Source organism: Artibeus jamaicensis, unplaced genomic scaffold (genome assembly GCF_021234435.1).
Source record: "Artibeus jamaicensis isolate MK-2021 breed Jamaican fruit bat unplaced genomic scaffold, CSHL_Jam_final contig_2170, whole genome shotgun sequence".
In the NCBI taxonomy this organism is placed as follows: domain Eukaryota; kingdom Metazoa; phylum Chordata; class Mammalia; order Chiroptera; family Phyllostomidae; genus Artibeus; species Artibeus jamaicensis.
Window position 1 is genome coordinate 5,963,274 of NW_026521445.1, and position 21,112 is coordinate 5,984,385.

The window sequence follows — 21,112 nt, forward strand, 5'->3', positions numbered from 1 at the left end:
GGGGCCAGGAATCTGTATTTTTCAAAAAAAATATCCGGGCTAAAATAATAGGAAATTATTATTTTTTAGTGTGAAGATGATACTGTGGATGTAAAAGAAAATGCCTTTATCTCTAGAGATGCAGACAGAAGGAGTCAGAAGTGATGTGTGATGATGTTTGCAACTAGTTTACAAAAAACACACTAGTGAGTGTGCGTATGTGAAACAAATACAGTGAAGTGTTAACAACCGTTGAACTTAGGAGGTGGGTTTGTTGGTGTTGACTGTACTATTATTTCCCTGTTTCTCCTACTGAAACATCTTCACGGTTCACAGAGGGACAAGCGCCCAGGTGGCTCTGGTGGCCCCCTGGGTTTAGACGCTGCGGTGCGACATCACCGGGCTCCAGGATGGCAGTGCCTGTGTCTTCCGACAGTCCTCCAGCACAAGTCTGAGCCGACGGTGAACAGGCTTCTGCCAATCCAGGCTTCCTTCTCCCCCCTTTTCTTGAGTTTTGGGCAAAGCATTTCTGATTCACTCATGAGTCTTGTTCTTCTCTCTTTTGCCAATACCCCCTCCCTAACCACCCCCATCTTGGCAAAGGCTGTTGATGGAGGGCCAGTGCTCTGCTCACCAGCACCTGCCTGGGACCCTTCTGTGACACAGAGCCAGACTCTTGCCTGTGCAAGGAGGGCCCGGAGGCCTCCTCCCAGGACTGAGTCCTCACTACAGTGAGAGTGTGGCCAGCCTCACTGCCTGAGGCCGCTGCCTCCTAGCCAAGGCAGAGGGACAGCTTGCTTAAATGGGCAGCCCACTAACTGCCCATCCTTTCCCCAGGCCCCTGGCCCAATTAGCCCAGACTAATTAGCTGACCGGCTGCGGTTGGAAGGCGAGGCACGGGGTTGGTGGCCCGGAGGTGGTGCCGTCAGAGGCTGTGCCCTCCAGGGGGCGAGGCAGGACTGAGTTCACTGAGTGTGAGCTCCAGACAGGCCAGCTCTGCTCTGCTAACTGGGCAATTATTGCTAAGGGGCGGCGCAGACGCCCCGGAGGCTGGAAGGAGTTTGGGCTGCAGCGTGACTTTGTTTTTCCAACATAGCACTTAACTACGGAGCAGAGACGACGGTGGGGTGGGGAGCTGATCCGAGTGTGTAATCCACCAGCTCTCTGAGCCTCCAAAGCACGTTTTCTTCCTCCTACAGTAGACAGTGGGGCTGGCCTTTCACTGCCCAGGGAAATGAAGAAGTGGTGTGGGAAGCCCCAGAAAGTTCTAGGGTCACTGAATCTCCAGAAGTGCCAGAAAGTCTCTTTCCTCCTACCAGGAGCTCACAAGATGTGGCAGCTACGGGAGTAGGTGGGGAGGGGGGCAGTCCCTGGGGGAAGAGCAGAAGGTAGAAGCTGGGGGAGGGGCTGATTTTCCCTGAGGGCTCCAGTGTATCAAACTGTCCTCTGTTTTATCCTGAGGTACCTTCCCCTACCCTCCCCAACAAGCCCCTCCTCCACCTTCCCAGGTCCCTGGGGGCTGCTGAGATGATGGCCCTACTCATCCCTCTCTGTGGGCCTGGAACAAGCCTTTCCAACTGCCCCCGAGGTGCCCGGCCACTCCTCTTCTCCCAGCCCCGCACTCACGATCCCAGCACTTCCATGAAGATGAAGGTTTTCCTGATGTTGGTGGTCTGCTTCTTCCAGGAGCTGCAGTCCTCGTCTTCCTTTCGGCCCATCGCCTCCAGAGTTGAAGCTTCTGAGGATGCTTTGAGGAGGGGAAGAAAGGGTCTGATCAGCTAATTTTTCATATACAATGAGATAAGTTATAAAAAGAATTGAAAAGACATCCTTCAGGGAACGACTAGAAGGCTGAAGAGTAAAATCTGGATATTTGACAAAAATAAGACTATTCTTACCACTTGCTTTGTAAATCACTATGACAATTTTAATGAGTGTCTACTACATGCCCATTGTGCTTGCCACACACTCGAGGAGTTTGGAGTCTAGCGTGCAGCGGAAACTCTACTTTGTATATACACAGTTAAGGGCAGTAACACATACATGTATAGATTAACATGGGATAATACACCCTGAGGGGGCCTGGGCTGAGCCGAGGCATTTCCTGTGTTGCCAGGTGGACCCAAGGTGTTTATTCACATTGCTGAGTCAGCCTGACTTCCTTTTCTATTATCCACCTCTGCCACCTCCCCCAACCCACAATCATTCCTTGTTCCACCTCTCTCCTACCTGCTACGGATTAAACGAATGGACACTAGATGAATGAGCATTGTGTTTCCTCTGTAACTCCCAACATCTAGCACAGAACTGGGAAAATGGTTATTCATTAAACTCTGAACTGAATCATGTCTTAACTTTGATATCAGAGTTCTGGAGTTACCACATTCATTCAACGGTTGACATGGAGATGTGCCTGGTGCTGGCTGTTCCAATGGACAACACAGATGCTGGCCCTGCCCTCCTGAGGCTGGCAGGCTCGAGGAGACACGCAACAAGCAAGTGAACTACTGTGCACAGTGACAAAGTGTGGGAAGACCCTGAACAAAACCCAGGCTTCAAATGGAGACAGACGAGGTGGGCCTTCTTTAGATGAAGGTCAGGGGAGAACTCTCTGAGCTGGTCATATTTCAGGTGAGGTCAGTTTATGGAGGCACCAGCCAAGTGCAGAATGCGTGAAGGAGCATTTTGGCGGAAGGAACAGAGTACAAAAGTCCACAGGGGAGAAGAGCCTGAGGGAGCTAAAGAGACAGGGTGGCTGGGGCAGAGGGAGCACTGCATGGTGCGGTGCGGTGGGCGGGCAGGGAGAGGCAGGCCCAGAACAGACCTGAGAAGGCCTTAGAGACTCCCTTACATATCAGATTTTCTTCTTTGTGAGACTCGGAGACATTGGAGAATTTTTAGCCAGGGAGTTAAATTAGACCACGGAACTGAGGTTTTAAAGAGCTCACTCTGGCTGCTCTATGGAGAATGGAGGGGCGGGGGCAGGAGCCAATCCACGGTGAGTAGGAAGCGGGCAGAAACCTATAAGAAAGATGGTAGTGGCTTGGACCACAGTGGTAGGGAAGGAGAAAAGTGGATGGACCCAGGATATATTCTGGGGGCCCCATTTTCTACGATATTAGGTGATGTGTCTATGGTGGGGCGAGAGGAATCTAGACTGACTCTTGTGCTTCCGGTAGAAACATATCGGGGTAAAGGTGTACTTTACGAGGCCATGTTTACTAGAGAGAAGCATGCTCTTGGGGTGTGGTTGGGTGGGTTGGAAGGACTCTCTGTTCCTTTGGGTTTCCTAGCTACCCTGGTACCCCTGGACAGAGGGCACTGACTTTCTGGGGGTGGTGGGTGAGACACACCTTTGCCAGTACCCTTCTCCCGCAAACTTGTTGGACCTGACAGAGAGGGAGGAAAGTCTGTCTGATGGCCGTATGTCTTAGGCAATACTTCTCCTTCCCCATTAAAAAATGTGCCAATATAATCCACAGGGTCTTCTCATAGCTTTAGAACAAAGAGACAGTTTGCGCCTCCAAATTTAGCATTACACAAAGAACATACGTTTAGAGGTGAACTTGAGTTCAAGCCCTACCTCCACTAGTCACTAGTTAAATTGCCTTAAGCAGGTTGGTAACCTCTCTGAGCCCATTAACTCATCTGCTACGTGGGGACGAAGGCCTTCAGGTTGTGAAGAAGAGGAAAGGAAACTGAGTGCACAGACTGAGCATATTGTGTCATGTGTATTAAACGGCTGTGACAGAGAGAGTATTTGGGGATATTAAGTTGATGTTTGTCATTCCCTGGTAATTCTCTTCTGGAGGACTCACGCCATCAAATAGGGTCTATACTACAGAAGGAAATCTCTCCTGTCATGAAGACATAACTGAATATTAGACCCTGGGAACAAGGACAATGTGACACAGATGAGGTCACAGGTTTGGAAAGACGGACACTTTTGGTCCAGGTGGATCCTGGGAAGGAGATGAGGAGGCAGATGGTGTAGCTGTCAGAAGCACACATCTATCCGGGAATGGAAGGGTGGGCTTTCAGGCCCTGGCTGGTGGGAGTCCGTAACTTAGGGGGAACTCTGGCTGTGGCCACATCTAAGAGGACAGAAAGTAATGATGAGGCAGGCCTGGGGGGGAGATCACTGAGTGAGACGGGGTTGCATGACCTGCAGAAGTTCCCCAGGGCCTATGGGGGGGGCCGGAGCCAGCCTGTACCAGCTCATGCATGAGAGCTGACTGTGCACATCTCTTGTGGGCTCCACACTCAGTGGCCTTGTGTTGTTGATGTACAATTGGCTGAGGTGGGAAACAGGTGAATACTACAACTGGGATTTTCCTCACTTCTCCCCCTGCCCTCCAAGAGCCAGACGTTAACATTTATCAGCTTCCCTCTTCTGCCCGTGGCCCTGGTGAGGGGAAATGTTGCTACTAGAGGGAATGCCACCTGGGGCCTAGATAAAGAGGTGACCACAATCAAGGAGTTCTCAGATGGAAGCAAAAGGCTGGGATCAGAGCCTTCTGTGGAGGGTGTCAGCATGACATCCCACAGGCCAGATGGCACTGGTCACAGCTCAGAGGTCACTCAATACTCAGTGTCTGATGAGATCCCAGATGACTAGGATTTAAGGTCCCTGGTAGGTCTGATGCCTCCCTCTCCCACACTGAAGCCAGGTCAAGTACCTCATAACATGAAATGGCTTCTTGAACTAGAACAGGAGGAGGAAAGGTCATCTCAAGGTTGTGTTTTCCTGAAAGACACTTTATAAAGGGCTAAATGAGGCTCTTGATTAAACCTGAGATGTTATAATGGAAAAATTCAAATGTAAAGTTTCCCATTTTTTTTGCTGCCTAGCAGGGTGAAATTTTATAGGAAATAAAGAATCTGCATTTTCTTTGCATATTTTAGTATTGTCTGTAAATTTGCAACCTGGCTATATATTTATGAAAAACACATTTGATACAGCTGAGTATAGATCTGGTGGCTTGTGCTGGTGACATCAGGCATTTTTGTTAATTTGCTCCTTTTGGCAGGGTGGCAGCCCAGGGGGACTACAGAACTGGCCAGAGGAGGACTTGCCCTGGACTCTGTCGGCCAGAGTCTGCAAGGTGGAGACGAATGGACCCTGACTGGCAGAGACTGCTTAGAGAAAGATGAAATATTACCGTAGAGGGCTATCTTTAGCTGGATACCATTCTGCAGATTTTTAGCCCCAAATCTGGCAGCTTCCACTTATCAGAGTGGTTGGCATCTAAGCTAGGATGAAAATGCTTCTTACTGTGTAGATACACTGTGGCTGAGAAGTCACAAAGAATGTGAGGCGAAGAGGTGGGCACTGAAAGGAACTGAACCCACGGGGTCGGTTTGTGCGTCTCCTTTGTCTCTCTCCCCTTCCACGGAACAGGGCTGCAGACGCTGCTTTTCCAGGTAGAGAGTCTGTCAAAAGACGCCTTTCCAGCTCCAGCCTTTGGCTGGGTGGTCATCACCCCCTTGTGGAGCGCCGTGGAATGACGGCCTACTCGCTCTCCATGAGGCATCACCACCTCATTAGTGATCTGTACTCTCTGTTCCTTCTTCCCCATCCCTCTTAAATAGCTTAAAAACATAGTATTCTTAGCCGAAGCTAAGCTATAAGAAAACATCTTTCCCGCCCACCCCTCCTCCCATACACTCCATCCTAACAATTCAGTTTTATCCTCAGAGCTACGTGGAAATGTCTGGGGCCAAATCTGAACCCCTGCTTCATCCCCACCCCTGGTCCACCTCAGAGAAACCTCAAGGCCCTTCAGAGGAAAACAAATTCTGCAAAGGTGGGAGCTCCAGTATTGCTCTCATTTGTTTCCAAAGTGCTCCCCACCACCCTCTGTCTCTGCCAATAATTTCTATTGGGCTTCCAAGCCCTACCACAGCCACTGTAGATTCTCTGAGATTTAGAGTTGATTTCCCACATGCAGCTCAGGAAACGGCATGGATGCTGGCGTCTGGGGCTAGTTCAGGCCCCTCACTCCTCTCCAGGGCTGGACCCTCGACGATATTCTGCAAAATGGCTCCCGGCAAAGGAAATGACCTCATTGCATGGGACTGTCTTTGAATCATGGAGGTAACACTCCTTCATTCAACATGCATGTATTGAGTACCTCCTGTATACACACTGGACTAAATACAGACATTTTTATGATATGGGGCTACCCTGCAAAGTGCCTACAGTCCAGGTGGAAAGACCAAGCAGAGGTATGTAAATGAATAACTAAGGACACAGACCAGTTGATGGGAGTTGGCTAATGAATGACCAAGTCCGGTCAGGATCAAAATGGTTCAGAGGTCAACTGTAGGTTGGTTGCTTATGTGTGGGTTTCCCTCCCTAGAAAGTGAGTGCTTAAAGGTCAGGGGCCATGGTTCCTCATCTTGGGATCTCTAATGCCTGGTACCGAGCCTGGGACATACAAGGGTCCAGCCTGTGTTTGTTAAATGAATGAAGGAGGAGGAGAGCCCTGCAGGGTGGGAGGGAGGCTCTATCAGGGGTGGCTTTGCCGAGGAATTGGACTTAAGATGGGTACTGAAGGGTGTGGGGTAGGGGGTGCAGTCTTGATGATGCTCTAGAAAAACAGCAGCAAGAAGCCCTGCACCCTGGGAAGGGCAGAAGTAGGACCTCCCCTTTAGCAGCAGAGAGGGCAAAATCGACTTGCCTTCTTTGCCACCTTCCTCACTTCTGGGACAGATAATGCAGGGCCTGAGGCAGCCTTGAGGTCCAGTTCTTGGTCAGCAGAACTTCCCTGGGACACTTGAAGAGGCCTCCCCTGACCATGCTATCTGGAGTCACCTCCCTCCCCCATGAAGTTACTCTGTAATATGAGCCTGAGCCCGTCTTCCATAACACAATTCTGGATCTGACAATCCACAATTCCCCTGCTTGTTTGCTTGAGGTCATCTCCTCACTAAAAAGCGACTCCATATGGACAAAGACCTGGTCCATCTCCTTGTCTCCCTTGGGTCTAGCTCAGTGCCTGGCTCTTGCTAGTAGTGCGCAGGCACATTTTTTTGAATGGTCTTCTGATCTCTCGGGGAAAAGTTTCATGGCCAGGAGGAGACTACAGAGGGAAAAGTTCTTCCTGGAGGGCAGGATACACAGCCTTGTGGTGGACCCCGCCTCTGAGTACAGCCCTGTCTGAGCTTCTGGGAACAGGCTGTGTGACCGCTGTGCATCCAGCCTGGCTACTTATGAGGCGCTGCTGAGAGATCTTGGGCTGTGAGCCCAGGAGGCAGGTGTCCTTCACATGCTTCTTCCACGGGTCCTCCCTGTCCTTCTCTCCTTCCCAGGCTCCATTTGGTCACAGCAGCAGCACTAGCCCCAGATGGAACTGTAAGGCAGATGAGGTTTGTCTTCAGTGGCCTCCTCGTTGTCATCACCATACCCTGAAGGTGCCAGGCTACCTCATGACCCCACACTGCCCTGGACCCTCCCTATAACCTCCTTAGCAAGCTTCCTGTTCTGAGTCACAGCAGCTGAGGACTCTGCTCTGAGAGGCTTATTAACTCTACGATCTGGGCTAATTGCTTAAGAGTGTCACCCCTCCTGACAAGATGTCCCAGAGTCTTGGGAGCACCAGGTTTTAATCCCTAAGCATTCAATTTAATGCAATGCAATGCATTTTCCAAAGCCACTGTACAGTTCCTAAACTGGACACTAACAAACCAGAGAGATGGGGACAGGGAAGGAGAGAATCTTTGAGTGGTGCCTCTGCAGCCTTCAACCCACAGGTGACAGCTCTCAACTCCACCTGCAGGAAGAGGCAGCCTGACTTTGCCAGCGCTCTCACTTGGGGCACAGTGAGCAGGGCTGACAGCCTTCCCGAGGGACCATGTGTGGGTGGCCCTTTTACTCATCTGAGACGAGTCAGGCCTCCCTAAGACTGCTTTGTGCTTCCACAGTTTCCGTGTCTTTGGAGCATGACTCAGAAAGGCCTGTGGGTCTCCAGAGGGAGGTTCTCCATTGGATCATCTGTCACGAGAATGTGCTGTCTGTCTCCAGGCTGGGGCACAGGAGTCGTGGCAGTATACAAATCACTTGGTTATAAAGGGGCTGAAAGGCTAAAGCTGGGACATTTTCTTGCCTGCCCCCCCCCCCCCGGTTTTCTGGACTCGGGCCTGTACTGGGCCTTCCATGGTTCTCTGGATTGAGAAGCACACAAGAAAGAATTTAGGTGCTGGCTCCTGCCTTGGCTTCTTGGCATGGAGGAGCTGTGCAGCCTCAGGCAGATGACTGTGTGTCTCTGGGCTCCCACCTCTCTATGAAAAAAGGTTAGATTAAGTTTCTCTGAGGTTTGTTTTTTAGAATATTAGTTCCAGGAGATTCTGAACCAAGTGGATTTGTTGCCCCTTCAGCAGGTGTCTTTAACGATCACATTAGCATATTAAAGATTCTGTGGACTAGTAAAGACACCTGCTTAAGGCTCTATAACCTTGGCATTCCCCAAATGCATTCCATTATAGAACTCTTTCCTTTTTCCTAGTAACACCTACTAGCACCCAGGGGAAACTGGGATTGCTCGGAGCTCACTTTGGCAAACTGGGACGAGGCCATCTCTGATGCTCTGTGAGTCTTCACTTGTTTCAGCAATATATGAATTTTCCAGCAGCCTGCAGCCATCATGCACAGCCCTGCTCTCCGCACGGAGGCCCAGGCACGTGGCTGGGTCTGTGTGTGCTGTCAGAACCTGTTTCCAATTCATGGGCTGCAATTCAAGCTGGCCAGAGCCCAGGCCTGGACCCCAAAGCCTCCTGGAGACTTCTGGCTGGACAGAACTTCTAAGCAACATGGACCCCACCCCACGGCCCTTCCACTAGTCCCGCATCTCAAAGACCAACTCTGCTTGACAGTTTCTGCTCATAAAATCCCCGAGGAAGGACATTTCTCAGTTGCCTCCTGCAGTTTATTTCAGGCTCAATCCATATTTAAGTTTAACTAAATTCCTCCTGCTGCAGTGACAAGCCAGCTTTCACGTACTGCTTAAGCTTAATGGTGAGTCCCTCATTTAGGAAACGAGGAACCTTCTCTAGGGCTTGCCTTGGTTTCTGAGGGGCCAACACAGAGGCGTCACTGGAGAGAGCAGAGACTGCTGCTTATTCTTAATGTGCTTGTAACCACAGTGGGCCTCAGCTTCCTCATCTGCTGAATGGAAACAGTGGTCTTTATTTCTTAGCATTTCTGTGGGCGTCTAGTACATCAGAGGGCATATACACACTCTGCAGCCGCTACAGTGCTATGCAGAGGGCCCACGCTACAGGCACATGAACAAGCACCGTGCACCAGGGAGAGAGGGAAACAAGTAACAGTTTAGATCGGGGTGAGCGCGGGACCTCTGTGAACGCGTTACTCCCTCGGCGGGTCTCAGCTCCCTCATGCTTCTCGCAGTGTGAGCATCTCTTCTCACCATAACTCTAAAGTGTTTAAAGACATATAAATTCTCATACATCACGGCCCGACCATGCAAACCAGCTGCTTCATCTGGTAGGCCACCAAGGAAACACAGACCTGGTGCGACACTGTAGGAAACGCTGCTGGTGCCTTTTTTTTTTCAGGGCCAATATGTTCATGTACACCCGGACCCCTTTCGAAGGAGTTTTCAAGGATAACAGTTTTGACTGTGTGTCTGCCACACGTTGCTTTTGAGCTTAACTCCCAGGCAACGGGCGCCTCCTCCGACAGGTGTGTGGGGCAGATTGCTACGACCCGCCCCAGCCGGGTGCTGCCCGCCTTCCTTCCGGAAGGTGAGAGGAGGGGTCTCCACCTGCAGAGGAGCGCCGAAGGCAGCCCTGGCTGAGCTCAGGGCCGCAGCGGCAAGAGGCTCAGCGTTACGTGCCTTCTCTCCGAGGGCAGCGGGGTCGACAGTCCCTGCAGCCCGCTGGCCCCCTGCGGACTTGCGCTCATTTTGGCAGCCGCCCAGCCCCAACCCCAGCCCCCTTACCACGGACCGCAGCGGCGCGCCTGCAGTTGTAGCGCGGCCGCGCCGCTCCGCACACTCCGGGGCCCCTCCTCTCTCTCCCATTCATCCTGCAGCTCATTCACTCCACGGGCCCTGGCAGGCAGCGGCTGGGCCCCATCCCTCGCAGGCAGCAGGCACTCCGTGTTGCAATGTATTTATGGCCGAGTGCGTTCTAGAATGCGGGCGAGGAAGCGAGGGAGGCACTCTCCTCTTAGAGGGGATTGTTTCCAATCCCAGCAACATCGCTCCAGGCCCGCCCCTCCCGGACCGATCGCCTGGGTGGGGCCCTGTGCCAGGCACCTCACCTGCATTATCTCCTTTAATACCTGCTTACCGCCTTGCAAGGTGGGTATCACTAACCTCATTTTATAGATGGGATCTGGAGGGTAGACATGTGAAGCAAAATACCCCAAATAAAGCAGATGGCCAATGACACTCCGTCAGAAGCCAATGGCAGTCTCCTGGCCCCCTACCATGCAACCTGTTGCCTCTTTCCTGGTGATGCTTGTTGGGTTTCACCTACCTTGCCCTCGTCCCCAGGATGCTTTTGTGCAGTCCCAACACCTGACCGCTTCCCTGTCCCTGCGCACTCTCCCACCCCAAAGCACGGCTTGGATGAGCTAAAAAGGCTGAGTCCCAGGAACACTCAGATGTCTCAGCAACGACGCTGGGGCCCAACCCGTGCATTGCCAGAGCCTCCCCTCCCCTCCCCCGCCCTGATCCAGCCCAAACCTTTTCTCAGTCTAACGTGGGCCTTCTTCTCAAAGTTTTGCCTCCTCTTTCTAAAGAGTGCCTTCTTAATACCATGCCCCCTCCCCACACATGCATGGTAGCTGTCTGCAGTGTCGTGGAAAGGTCACAGATTGTGCCAGAAGATCTGGGTTCCAATGTTACTACCATCGAGTGGACACGGCCAGTCCCCAGCTCTGCAACCCCCCGGCAAACCGGTTAACCTTTTGAGTCTCAGTGGTCTCATCTGTGCTAAAGGACATACACTACTTGCTTCACCTGCCCGGCGGACCTGTCCTAAAGATGATTAAGAAAAAGCACATTATCAACTATGACGTGTGGCCCCCAAATCTGGTATTACTAAGCACTTTGTGCTATGGCCTATTGGGTCTCATCTTTGGCCCCGGTTAGCCTGGGTCAGTAGGACCACCAGGGGCCGGGCTCTGTCTCCAGCCTCTGACCTGGAAGAGATCATCTCCTTACCCAAGACGGAACCTTCTGGACTTTCTTGACACTTCTCACTGATTTTCCTCATGATCAGTTTGTCTGGCTCCAGAGCAAGTAGCCAGCCAGCCATGCACTGCAGCCAGACCAGCGAGAGCCCTGGCAGAGCCTCTGGGAGCCTCAGGGTTAAGGTTTGTGCGTCAAAGTTACGTGGAGAGAAGGGACAGCATGCATGGGGGTGGTGGTGGTGGTGAATCCAGACTTCCTTTTAGCATCTTTACCTGAGAAGTGAACTAGGGAAGTTTAAAGGCAGGAGGGAGATGGACACACCCCTGGGGAAGATAGAGGAGTGGTCTTGTGACCGACTCGCTCCCGGCAGCTGAGTTCTACATCCGAACACAGCCAGGGACGCAGAGCTGGAGCCTGTCCCTGGACCCTGCCAGGGGGACTCGGACCGTTTCACCTCCCTCTGGTTTGCAGAGCCACAGGCTGTTTACTAACCTCCTTTTTGCCCACTGGCTGTCCTGATGCTCACCACAGCCCAGGCAGGTGGGCAGAATGGGCATTGCCTGGTTTGACAGATGGGGTCAGAGGGGTTAAGAGAGGAAGGCTGAGCCCAAGGCAGAGGCACGCGGAAGGTCCTGACACCCTGGAGATGGACCACCCCTCCCAGGCACAGCGCCCTGACCATTGTCCCTGGGAGGCAGCCTGCAGGCGGGCATTGCAGGAGGGGCAGAGATGTGGCTCCTTGTTCCCTGCCCAGCAGTGCCAAAGGTTCCCACTCAAGCCACCCCTGAACTGATGGCCCCCCAGGGAGGCCCTACCAGGCCCCCCATTCAGACTGATTTTTCCAAGGCAGCTACAACTTACCCTTGATACCACAAGAAGCAGGCAAGCCTGGAACTGAGGCTGAAATAAACACCCAACTTGCTCACGAAAGTGGCTCTTCAGACCCACTCTCTAGGAGCTGCCTGCCTGCCACCAAGCAGGGAAACCTCCTAAAATCAAGAAAAGAAGCAGGTTCATCTTACCCAGGGACTCAGAAAGAATTCGTGCTCCTGGTGCTCCCACTCCAGCTCCTACAGGTCTGTGAGGATTCGCTGCTCCGGTGCTTTAACAATAAACTGGATTAAAGGGGAGGACTGCAGGGGTTTTCTTTCCCAGGACCGTAACCAGGCAGCCTTAAAGGGGAGGAAAAGCAGCTAGGTGGCTTGCATCTCTCCTTCCTTTCCTCTGCTCTGCTCTTCCTCCCTCCCAGCAGCATTTAGTCTGATCCAGAAAAATGCTTTTGCAAAGGGGCCCTTTTATGCCGTGTGTGTATGTACACGAGAGTAATTGTGTTTGCTTTGATGTGTGTGATGGGAAGAAAGAGAGGAAAAATAAAAAGCAAAAAACAAAACATCACATAAGAGGCTTCCATTGCCCTGGATGAGGAGATAACAGAAAATCCAGAAAGCTTTCTAGGTGTGCCTGCCTCAGTTTCCCTCTTACTGATTCAGCTGCCGGGGTGGATCGTCTGAAAACACCCACCTGAGCAGTACGGCTTCTGCACCGGCTGAAATGCAGAGACTGAAGGGCCCTCAGTACCCGCCGTCTCCCACAGAGAGGTCCTTGGATGGCCCGCAGGGGGACCGCATGTCGACTGGTTCCACCCAATAAACCCGAAATGTCTCCTTTCCCCTGTTTCTAGAAGCGCCTCTGCTCCCTCACACCCACCCCTTCGTCCTGCCCTGGACCAAGCCCTCGCTGTCTCCATCTTAGCTTCTCTTTGCTGCTCCTTCAGAGTAGATCCCTTGAACTTCTGTCTTGGTCCAGGTAGAAACCCTCTTGCTTCTCCTTTTCTACTTCCCTCTTAATTTAAACACCCACTCACCGGAGCTTCATGTGAATGTCCCCTAGCAACACCCCCATCTGGGTTGTCAACTTTATCTCCACACCCAGCTGTCCACTTATAACCACGAACAGAAGTGGACATGTCACGACGCCCTCCACCTCTGTCCTCCTCAGCAAAGGCCAGTGGGCTACTGTCTCCCCGACTCTCAAACGCTCTCCTTGGCTGCGTTGACTCCTTCACCGCCTTCCAGGTCTAGTCAGCTGGTACGCACTTTTAATTGTTCCTTTGAATTAGCTTTGAAGTTGTGCCTGCTTATTTTATATCATTTAGGGGTTTTTAAAATAAATACGGTCCTATGGGTCAAAACTCAGAGCTTTATTAAAAGGCTTTATTGTGGCATCTCACCCCTTTCCACACGCCATCCACTGCCTCCCTCCTACCCTGCCCCCCCGTAGGTAGTTACTTTTATTAATTTTTCATGTCTCTCTCCAGTATTTGTTTATATGGGTACAAGCAAATGAATATGTGTGGGCATATACCTATTGTGCCTTTCTTACACAAAAGGCAATAAATAAATGCTACCTCTTTTATATTTCATCTCTGCAGTGTTGGTTCAGACCCTCATTTTCTCCCCGAGGTGCGATTGTGATAAATGAGGCCCTAATTGGTCCTCCGGTAAGGTGGTCCGTGGGGATAGTTAAAAGTGGCTCTGGAAAAGCTCTTGGGTTGGGCTCCTGTGTCACCCATTGACTGGGTGTGCGGCCTTGAACAAGTGGCTTAACCTCCCCATGCCTCAGTCTTCTCTCCTGTAAAATGGGACAATTACCGAACTTCCTTTATGCACTAGTGGGCGGGATGAGACAGAATGCCCGTGTTTACAGCAGTGACTGGCACATGGTGAGCAGTCAAGAGTGTGAGCTATTGTTGTTTTGTCTCCCATCCAGCTTTCACCCTCCCTTCAAGCGTCTCCATAACACATTGCTGCCTCCGCAAAAAGATCTCCTACCCCCAGAATGAACTCCGAACACCTCGGCCCATCACTGGAGGCGTTCCTGGGTCCGGCACAAAACTCTTTCTGCTTCCCCGAGTCCCTCCGTCCACCCAGCTGACACTCCAGTCACAGCACATGAGACACTTATTTCTAACCTGCCCTTATTTCCAAAGATCCTAATCTTCACGTATGCTGATCTCAGTACAGAGTGCCCTTTCCTCGTCCTCTGCCCAAGGGAATGTTATTATTTTAAAAATCTAAGTCCAGCGCCATCTCGTCCATGCAGCCTTCCAAGATTTCCTGACCTCAGAACTGATCATGGCTTCCTTTGTGCTGTTCCCAAAACTCGTTGTACACAGCTCTCCTTGGTTGTTGTTGTTCTTCTTCTCTTGTCTTGAATTCTAGTTTCTATTGCTTAGACCACAGGTGGCAAACACAAGGCCCGTGGGCTGAATCTGGCCCGGCACCTTGTTCCTGCCTGGTGGCAGTGCCGAGCTCTCGCTTAACTGTTAAGGAGGAGTTACATTTATACAGTCCTAAAATTACATTCGGCCCTTTGAAGGCAACCGCAAGGCTGATGTGGCCCCAGGGAAAGTGAGTTTGACACCCCTGGCTTAGACTCTCTGGGCCTAGCACCCCAGCCAGCAGCTGTCCTCCTGCTGTTTGAACACTGCACTGGGGAGTCTAATCCCAGCCTGAGACAGTCAAGCAGTGCCTATGGACCTCCGCCAACATCGCAGAGCTTACCTCTGGAGGGTGCCGAATCCTCTCTCTGACGTCTTCTCCGGCACACACACACACACACACACACACACACACACCTATGCCTTAAGCATTTATCAAGCCCCAACTGGGGACACGAAACCAGACCCAGACTCTACGCTCATAGAACGTCTACCATCCAAGCACACAAATCAGTCAACTCTGTGCTCTGTGGCGTGCCCTGGTACAAGTTTGAATTGGGCAAGGAACCGTCTGTCAGCCGCAGCGCACCAGAACCTTCCTTCCTCCGTCCCCTTCCCTCCAATCCGCCTGCCAGAAATGAGCTCGCAGCTGTGGAAACAGAAATAGGTCCTGCAGATGTTGAGTGGCACGGGGAAAGTGTTGCCTCTCTGCTCATCTCAGGAAGCAGATGTCCTGGCAGGTACCAAGCGGGCCGCATGCCAGACATCAGAAGCCGGAGTGGGCCTGGAGCATCCGGGCGCCAAGTGTTGGCGTAGGCACTCAGAAAACCCAAGGGGCATTTGGGAAAGTTTCTCGGGAGGTAGAGGAGAGCGTTTGGCGTGAAAACACACGCACAGTGCACATACACACACATGCGCACACGCACACCCATGCTTGCGGTTTTGTCTGGTTCAGCATCTTTCAATGGCCTTATCTCTACGTGTCTCCCAATCAACCATTCAACCAAACATTTACTAAGCATCAACTCTGTGCCCAGTGGATGAGATAAGACAAAAATACAGAGAACCTTCAGTGATCCATCAGTGGCTAAGCAGGGCACTATTAACTCACATGGTCACCAGAGACGGGCCCGTGAAGGGCAGACTGCGGAGGTCTGGAGACATCAGGGGAGTTTTCAAGAAGGCTTTTCTGGAAGTGAGATTGGGCCTCAGGGATGGGTAGGGCCAGATGTGGGAGGTACGGTGAGTGGGTGGGATTAGAACAAGCGCAGAGGCTGGGATGGGTGAGATGCATGCTGGAAATGACAAGACGGCTCTGCAGTGGGTAGGGGGTGAGGCTGGCCAGCCAGGGCATTCGAGTGGCTGGGCAGAGTGCTTTGGGCCTGGCCACAAAGCCGATAGACAGTCCTACTGGAGAGACAGAGAGAAGAGCATGGCGGCCGGGCAGGGCCAGCAGGGGGGCAGACGCCCCACCTGCAGCTGGTGACTGTAGGTCCCTAAGCAAAGGTGTTTGTGGGAAACCATGTGTACCTGAAGCTGGGAGATGGAGACGGGCAAGTCAGCAGGAAGAATTTTCAGTCCCCGAGGCCTGAGGGGGTGAGGGCCTGAACCAAGGGGGCAACAGGAGTGGAGAGAAGGGAACGACCTGAAGGAGGCGCCAGTGCCTGGCAGGGAGCGTCCTCCTTTTGCCCCAAGTGATGGGTGGGTCTGAGCTTATTGAGCGAGTCGGTTCACAGGTGACACTGACAGAGGGAAATGTGGCCACGTGTACTCTCAGGGGCTCACTTCTGCTGCTGCCATGTGGTCACGCTCACCCCTGAAATACTCGACACAAGGTGTTCTCCTGTGGTTTGGTGTAAGGAAGAGGAAGGGGGGGTGTGCTCACAAGGACAGACCAGCTCTCTCTCACCAGACCTATGCCTGCATTGTCTTTTACACTTAACTAGATCTGGACATTGAGCTTCTTACACAGCCAAATGACAAGACATAATGAGGTGCCAGGGTGGAAAACTGTCTTCATTCATTCATTCGTTCATTCATGCGACAAATAGTAAGCACCTGCCCTGTCCTGGGCAACATGGTAGGCCCCGAACACACAGTAAGAAACGAGATAGGCACGGTTTCACCCCAATGAGTCTTCTGTTCTGGCTGCAACATCAGATTTTAACAAACACAGATCATTATAATTGTGGTAAGTGCCATGGCTAGTTTAGGGCATTGTGAAAGTGCGTGTCACAGGGTGTCACAGGGACCTTACCTAGCCCTGAGGAAGTGACTTTCAAACTGGAATCAGATGGAAAAAGAATTTTGTTCAGGAAAAGTCAGAGAAACGAAAGAAGGCGGGTGTGGAGGCCCTGGGGTGGGACGGAGCCACACCTACTGGAGAGACCGAGAGAAGAGCATTGCGTCCGGGCGGGACGAGCAGGGGGGGCAGACGCCCCACCTGCAGCTGGTGAGGTGGGAAAGGAGCAAATGGTCCCGGCCTTGAGAGGTTGACAGGAAGGAAAACGAGACAGGAGAGGGGCCACCAAAGAACAAGTAACACTAATTTCATCACACAGTCCGAGTTGCAGCGGAATAACCGGATGGAGTCGGCACCGGCGCGGTGGCGGTGCGCGGGAGGGAATCCGAATCCCGGGACAATGGAGGCCGGCTGGCACAGAGGCATGAATCAATGTAACACTCACTACTTTAGTCTCTATTTGTTTTAAAAATAAGACGCCAGATTTCTAGTACTTCCAGGAATAGACACCACTGCGTCTTCATGTGCATTGTTCCTGCAGCCTGAGATGTGCTCTCCTTTTCATCTGAGCCTGTAAACAGCCCCCTGCCCTGAACATCCTCCCTGGGTCCCCAGGCACGTGGATGACCCTCTCTCCCAAAGTCCGTCTCTGTGATGCTGTCCCCTGCCCCACTGGGATGGAAATCGGCCTGATACCTGTCAGGGCTGCCTGGTAGTGATAAGCCGTGTGAGGATAGACACCATGCTCCCACGACCTTCTCCCCTGGCAGAGAGGGAGTCCCACAAAGACCTACAAGGCCGAGGGCTGAATCAAACCCAGAAGGAGAGTTTTCTGGTGCCCTGAGTTTGACCACCGACAGCAGGAGGAGGAGGTGCTCAGTGCGTTGGAAATGGGCTCCATGCGGGCTGCCCCCGTGTGCACGTGCAGAATCCGGATGCATAGGCAGCAGCCCACTTCTCCTGGTTTGTGTCGCATCCTCCAGTTTCTTCAGAGTCTGCAGACAGCTGGGCGTCAGGGGGGTCATTCAGGCAGGACCTCTGTCTGCTTCCCCATGTCCCCAAACCCCCAGGGAGGAAGATATCAGCCTATTCCACCGGGACCTTCTCTATGCATACTTGCCTGACATCTTTCTATTCTCTTTCCTCAGCTTCTGCTAAGGCGACATTGGGCTATTCCACTATCTCTAGCGTGGACCTTGCAGGTAAGTGCCTAACAAGGCCCTGGCTGGTGTGGCTCAGTGGGTTGGGACATAGTCCCATAACCGAGAGACTGTGGGTTCAATCCCTGGTCTGGGCGCATGTGATCTATGCAGGCACATCCGGGAGGCAACCAGTTGATGCTTCTCTCTGGCATTGATGTTTCTTTCTCTCTCTCTAAAAAAAGCAATGCAAAAATGTCCTCTGGTGAGGAGGAACTAGAAAAATGTCTACATGGTGAGTAGATTTTCACCTGATCCCGTCCTCATGTGTCTGCTGTGTGCCCATGTGCCAAAGGAAGCCGTCACCCCCACTGTCCAAGTCACACTCCCGAAGGAGCCCAGCACTGGAATGGGCCATGTTCCAGGAACAGTGCGGCAGGATAAAGCCTGTCACCATGGACTTCGGAGTTTCAGCTGATGACCCAGCCGGTCCTGCTCTAGCCCTCGGGAGAGCGGGCAGCACCTCTCTCCTCACTGTCCATCATTATCTGCATACATTTCTGAATCCGAAGCTGGAGGAATCAGTCCTGACGCTAAGGTCACTACTGTGTGACCTTGAAAGACAGCAGGAAGAGAGCTGATGGGCAGTGGGTGGGCTGTCTGGAGTATCTCTTACCTCATCTGACCTTTTAGCAAGGTTACTTACAAAGTACCTGATTCTCCAATTTTATTTTAATCTCCCTTTTCTGTTTCTTCCTAACCCTCCAGGGAATGAGTAACTAACACAAGGGATGGCCCATAAAGGAAAAATTATGACGGTGAGAATTTCCCTAAAGCATTTAGACCACATCACCATGTACAAACAGGTCTTGGATTTGGTCCCGGACCAGAGCTTAGGGGACCCAGCATTTGTCCCTAATCTTCATTAGCCACGCAACCTGGGAGGAGTCTAAAACACAGAGATTTTTCTGTTTTTACCCAGCAAACCGGGCTAATGATGTCTGTCTAACCCTCGAGTCTCCTGCTGAGGTCAAATGAAACATGGAGAGTTACACTGCATTTATTCCGGGTTGAAGTCCTCGTCCACCTCCAGGTCCTCGCACAAGGACAGGCCTCTAAAGCAGCAGGACTGCTTTTGGCTTCACCAGAAAGATGGGTATTCAGGGCTCCCTCACTCCCGAAAGCGAGCTGCACTGCCCTCTAGTGACAGCATTTTGTCCAGACCTGGGGCCTGAGTCCGCCTTCTCTGGCTGGTCTTTTTCTTGGCAGGACCGGTTCTGATCAACAACATTTCCGGAAAAAGCCTTGCTTCATCCGAAGTCTGATTCCTGATATGGAAGCAGACTGCTGCGGCTTTTCTCTCATATTATAGGAACCAACCAGTATTGCCAGGTGTCTACTATTGGGGCGACACTGTGCCAGGCATTGAGGTGACACTCCTGCTCCTCCCTGCCCTCCTCCGCTCCCCACTCCCTTAGGAGGCAGAGGAGGTCTCAGACCTGTCATCCCCACGATGCCAACCCTCTAGAAAATTTCCAGGGTGATTACTAAGCCCCTTGCCCTCTCTGGAAAGGACCTAACGAGGCCACAGGGACTGCCTGCGAACCTCTGCCCGCGGCGCCCAGCACAGAGCAGTCACAGAGCGGGCCTTCCGGGAGAACTCATCCACTGCAGAATGGACTCATCTGCCGAGTGAGTGGTTGGCTTTCGGAAGTGTGTCCCCAGACAGACCCTCAAACTCTGTAGTGCAACCTCTTTGAGCGTATAGTGAAGAAGTTCAGAGTCAGACGCAAGAGTAGATTTGGGATGGAGTTGGAGCCCCGTCAGAGTGGTGTGATCCTGGGCAACCTTCTTCTCATTGCTGAGTCTGCTTCTGAGGCATAAATTGGGCATACAGGAATACATTTCTCAGCAAGAGGGTCATAAGAATGAAATGAGAAACTGGTTAGAAAGTGCACGGAAAATAATAAGCACTTAGAAGGAGGACACTTGGAGACATAACTCAGTTTGAGACACTGCAGGGACCAATAAGGAGAGTGAGGCATCTCCGGAGAGCTGACTGAGGGTGGCACGCGGGGCCAGGGCAGGGGAAGAATCGGCATCTGGGTATGCATGTGTGTGTATGTGTGCACGCCTGTAAACCATATGTCTGGGACAGTGGATTTCCATGTCTAGTGGGGCCTCACCTTCAGATGCTAAAGATTCAAAGAACAGGTCCTCTCCCCTCCTGGGGTAACTGTTTTTCCAGGAAGGGGAGCCATCCTGAGCTCCCCTACACTCCAGTACCTAGGAAAGGCCAAAGTGTGCCCTAGCTATGGGCTTAGTCATGAGTGGGGGCCATGAAAGACTAACGTTTCCTTAATAATAGGGTTGGGAGGGTAGCAACCAGACTCCTGAACTGGAATGCCTAGGACCTGGGAGCTAGAGAGCATTCTGGGACAACCCCCACCCCCGGGGCCCCCTGAGGAAAGTAGTAACAAGAAAACCTTTCTTCCAGTGGTCCTCTCCTTCCCCTCCCCATAGCTCCCTGCCCCCCTTCCAGCCTTTCCGAAGAAGGAGGGCTCATGCAGCTGCCAGCATCCTCACCACCTAAATGTTCTCATCTGCTATTGTTCTTGAGATGGAACATTTAAATAATAGAACTGACAACAAGTAGAAATAAACAGAAGTAATTCACTCCCTACGAAGGAAACAATTGCTTGATTTAGACACCAAATCTCTTGTCTGACTGTTCCAGTACTATAGTCAGAATCTGACCTTCAGGGATGGATTGAAAGAAGCCTGTGGAAGGAGGGAATGTGGGCGGGACGCCTCCAGGGCAAGGTCTGTGGGCAGAGAATGAGGCCTGGCTCCCTCCCGGTGCAGGGCCTCGGAGCTCCAACAATGGGCTCCAAACCCAAGGCCAGCTCCTGCACTGTGTACTGGAGGCAAGTCCTCGGCAGGGACGTGGAGAGCAGGCTGGCATTGACACGTCGTATTATGGATTGTTTTGCTCTCAACTTTCAGTATTTCTACATGGCCCCCTGCATCCCCCCACAACAGGTGGGAGGACGCGGAGTGAGAATGGTCTGCCCAGGTTTTTCAAAACCTTGGGAAAGCAACCAGACTAAAGGATGGTGCAGAGGATATGGGTTATTGTCTTGCAATGGTGACAAGACCAGTGTGCCTGGTAGTACTAGAAAACTGTGGACTGATCCTGGGGTCTAGAGGAACTAGATGAGCTCACTGAGAGGGTCGTGTTTGGGGGCCAGGTCTGCAACATGGGCTGTGGCAGAGAGAAGGGAACATTTCTTCTATTCTCTGCCTGGGCCAGGGCATGGCAGATTCGAGGGACACAGGAAGGAAGAGCCCCAGGGCAGTCCCTGTTCCT

General features: G+C 52.1%; 1 protein-coding gene across 1 annotated transcript in view; it reads right to left on the minus strand.

The window, feature by feature from the left end:
* CAMK1G (calcium/calmodulin dependent protein kinase IG) overlaps positions 1 to 12,046 on the minus strand; it is a 28,586-nt gene extending 16,540 nt beyond the window's left edge. The window contains exons 1-2 of the mRNA XM_037136979.2: positions 12,003 to 12,046; positions 1,606 to 1,726 (exon numbers count right to left, since the gene is read on the minus strand). Coding sequence (XP_036992874.2) covers positions 1,606 to 1,697 — 92 coding nt within the window. The 5' untranslated portion in view covers positions 1,698 to 1,726; positions 12,003 to 12,046. The remainder of the gene's footprint in view (positions 1 to 1,605; positions 1,727 to 12,002) is intronic.
* Positions 12,047 to 21,112: the final 9,066 nt, after the last annotated feature.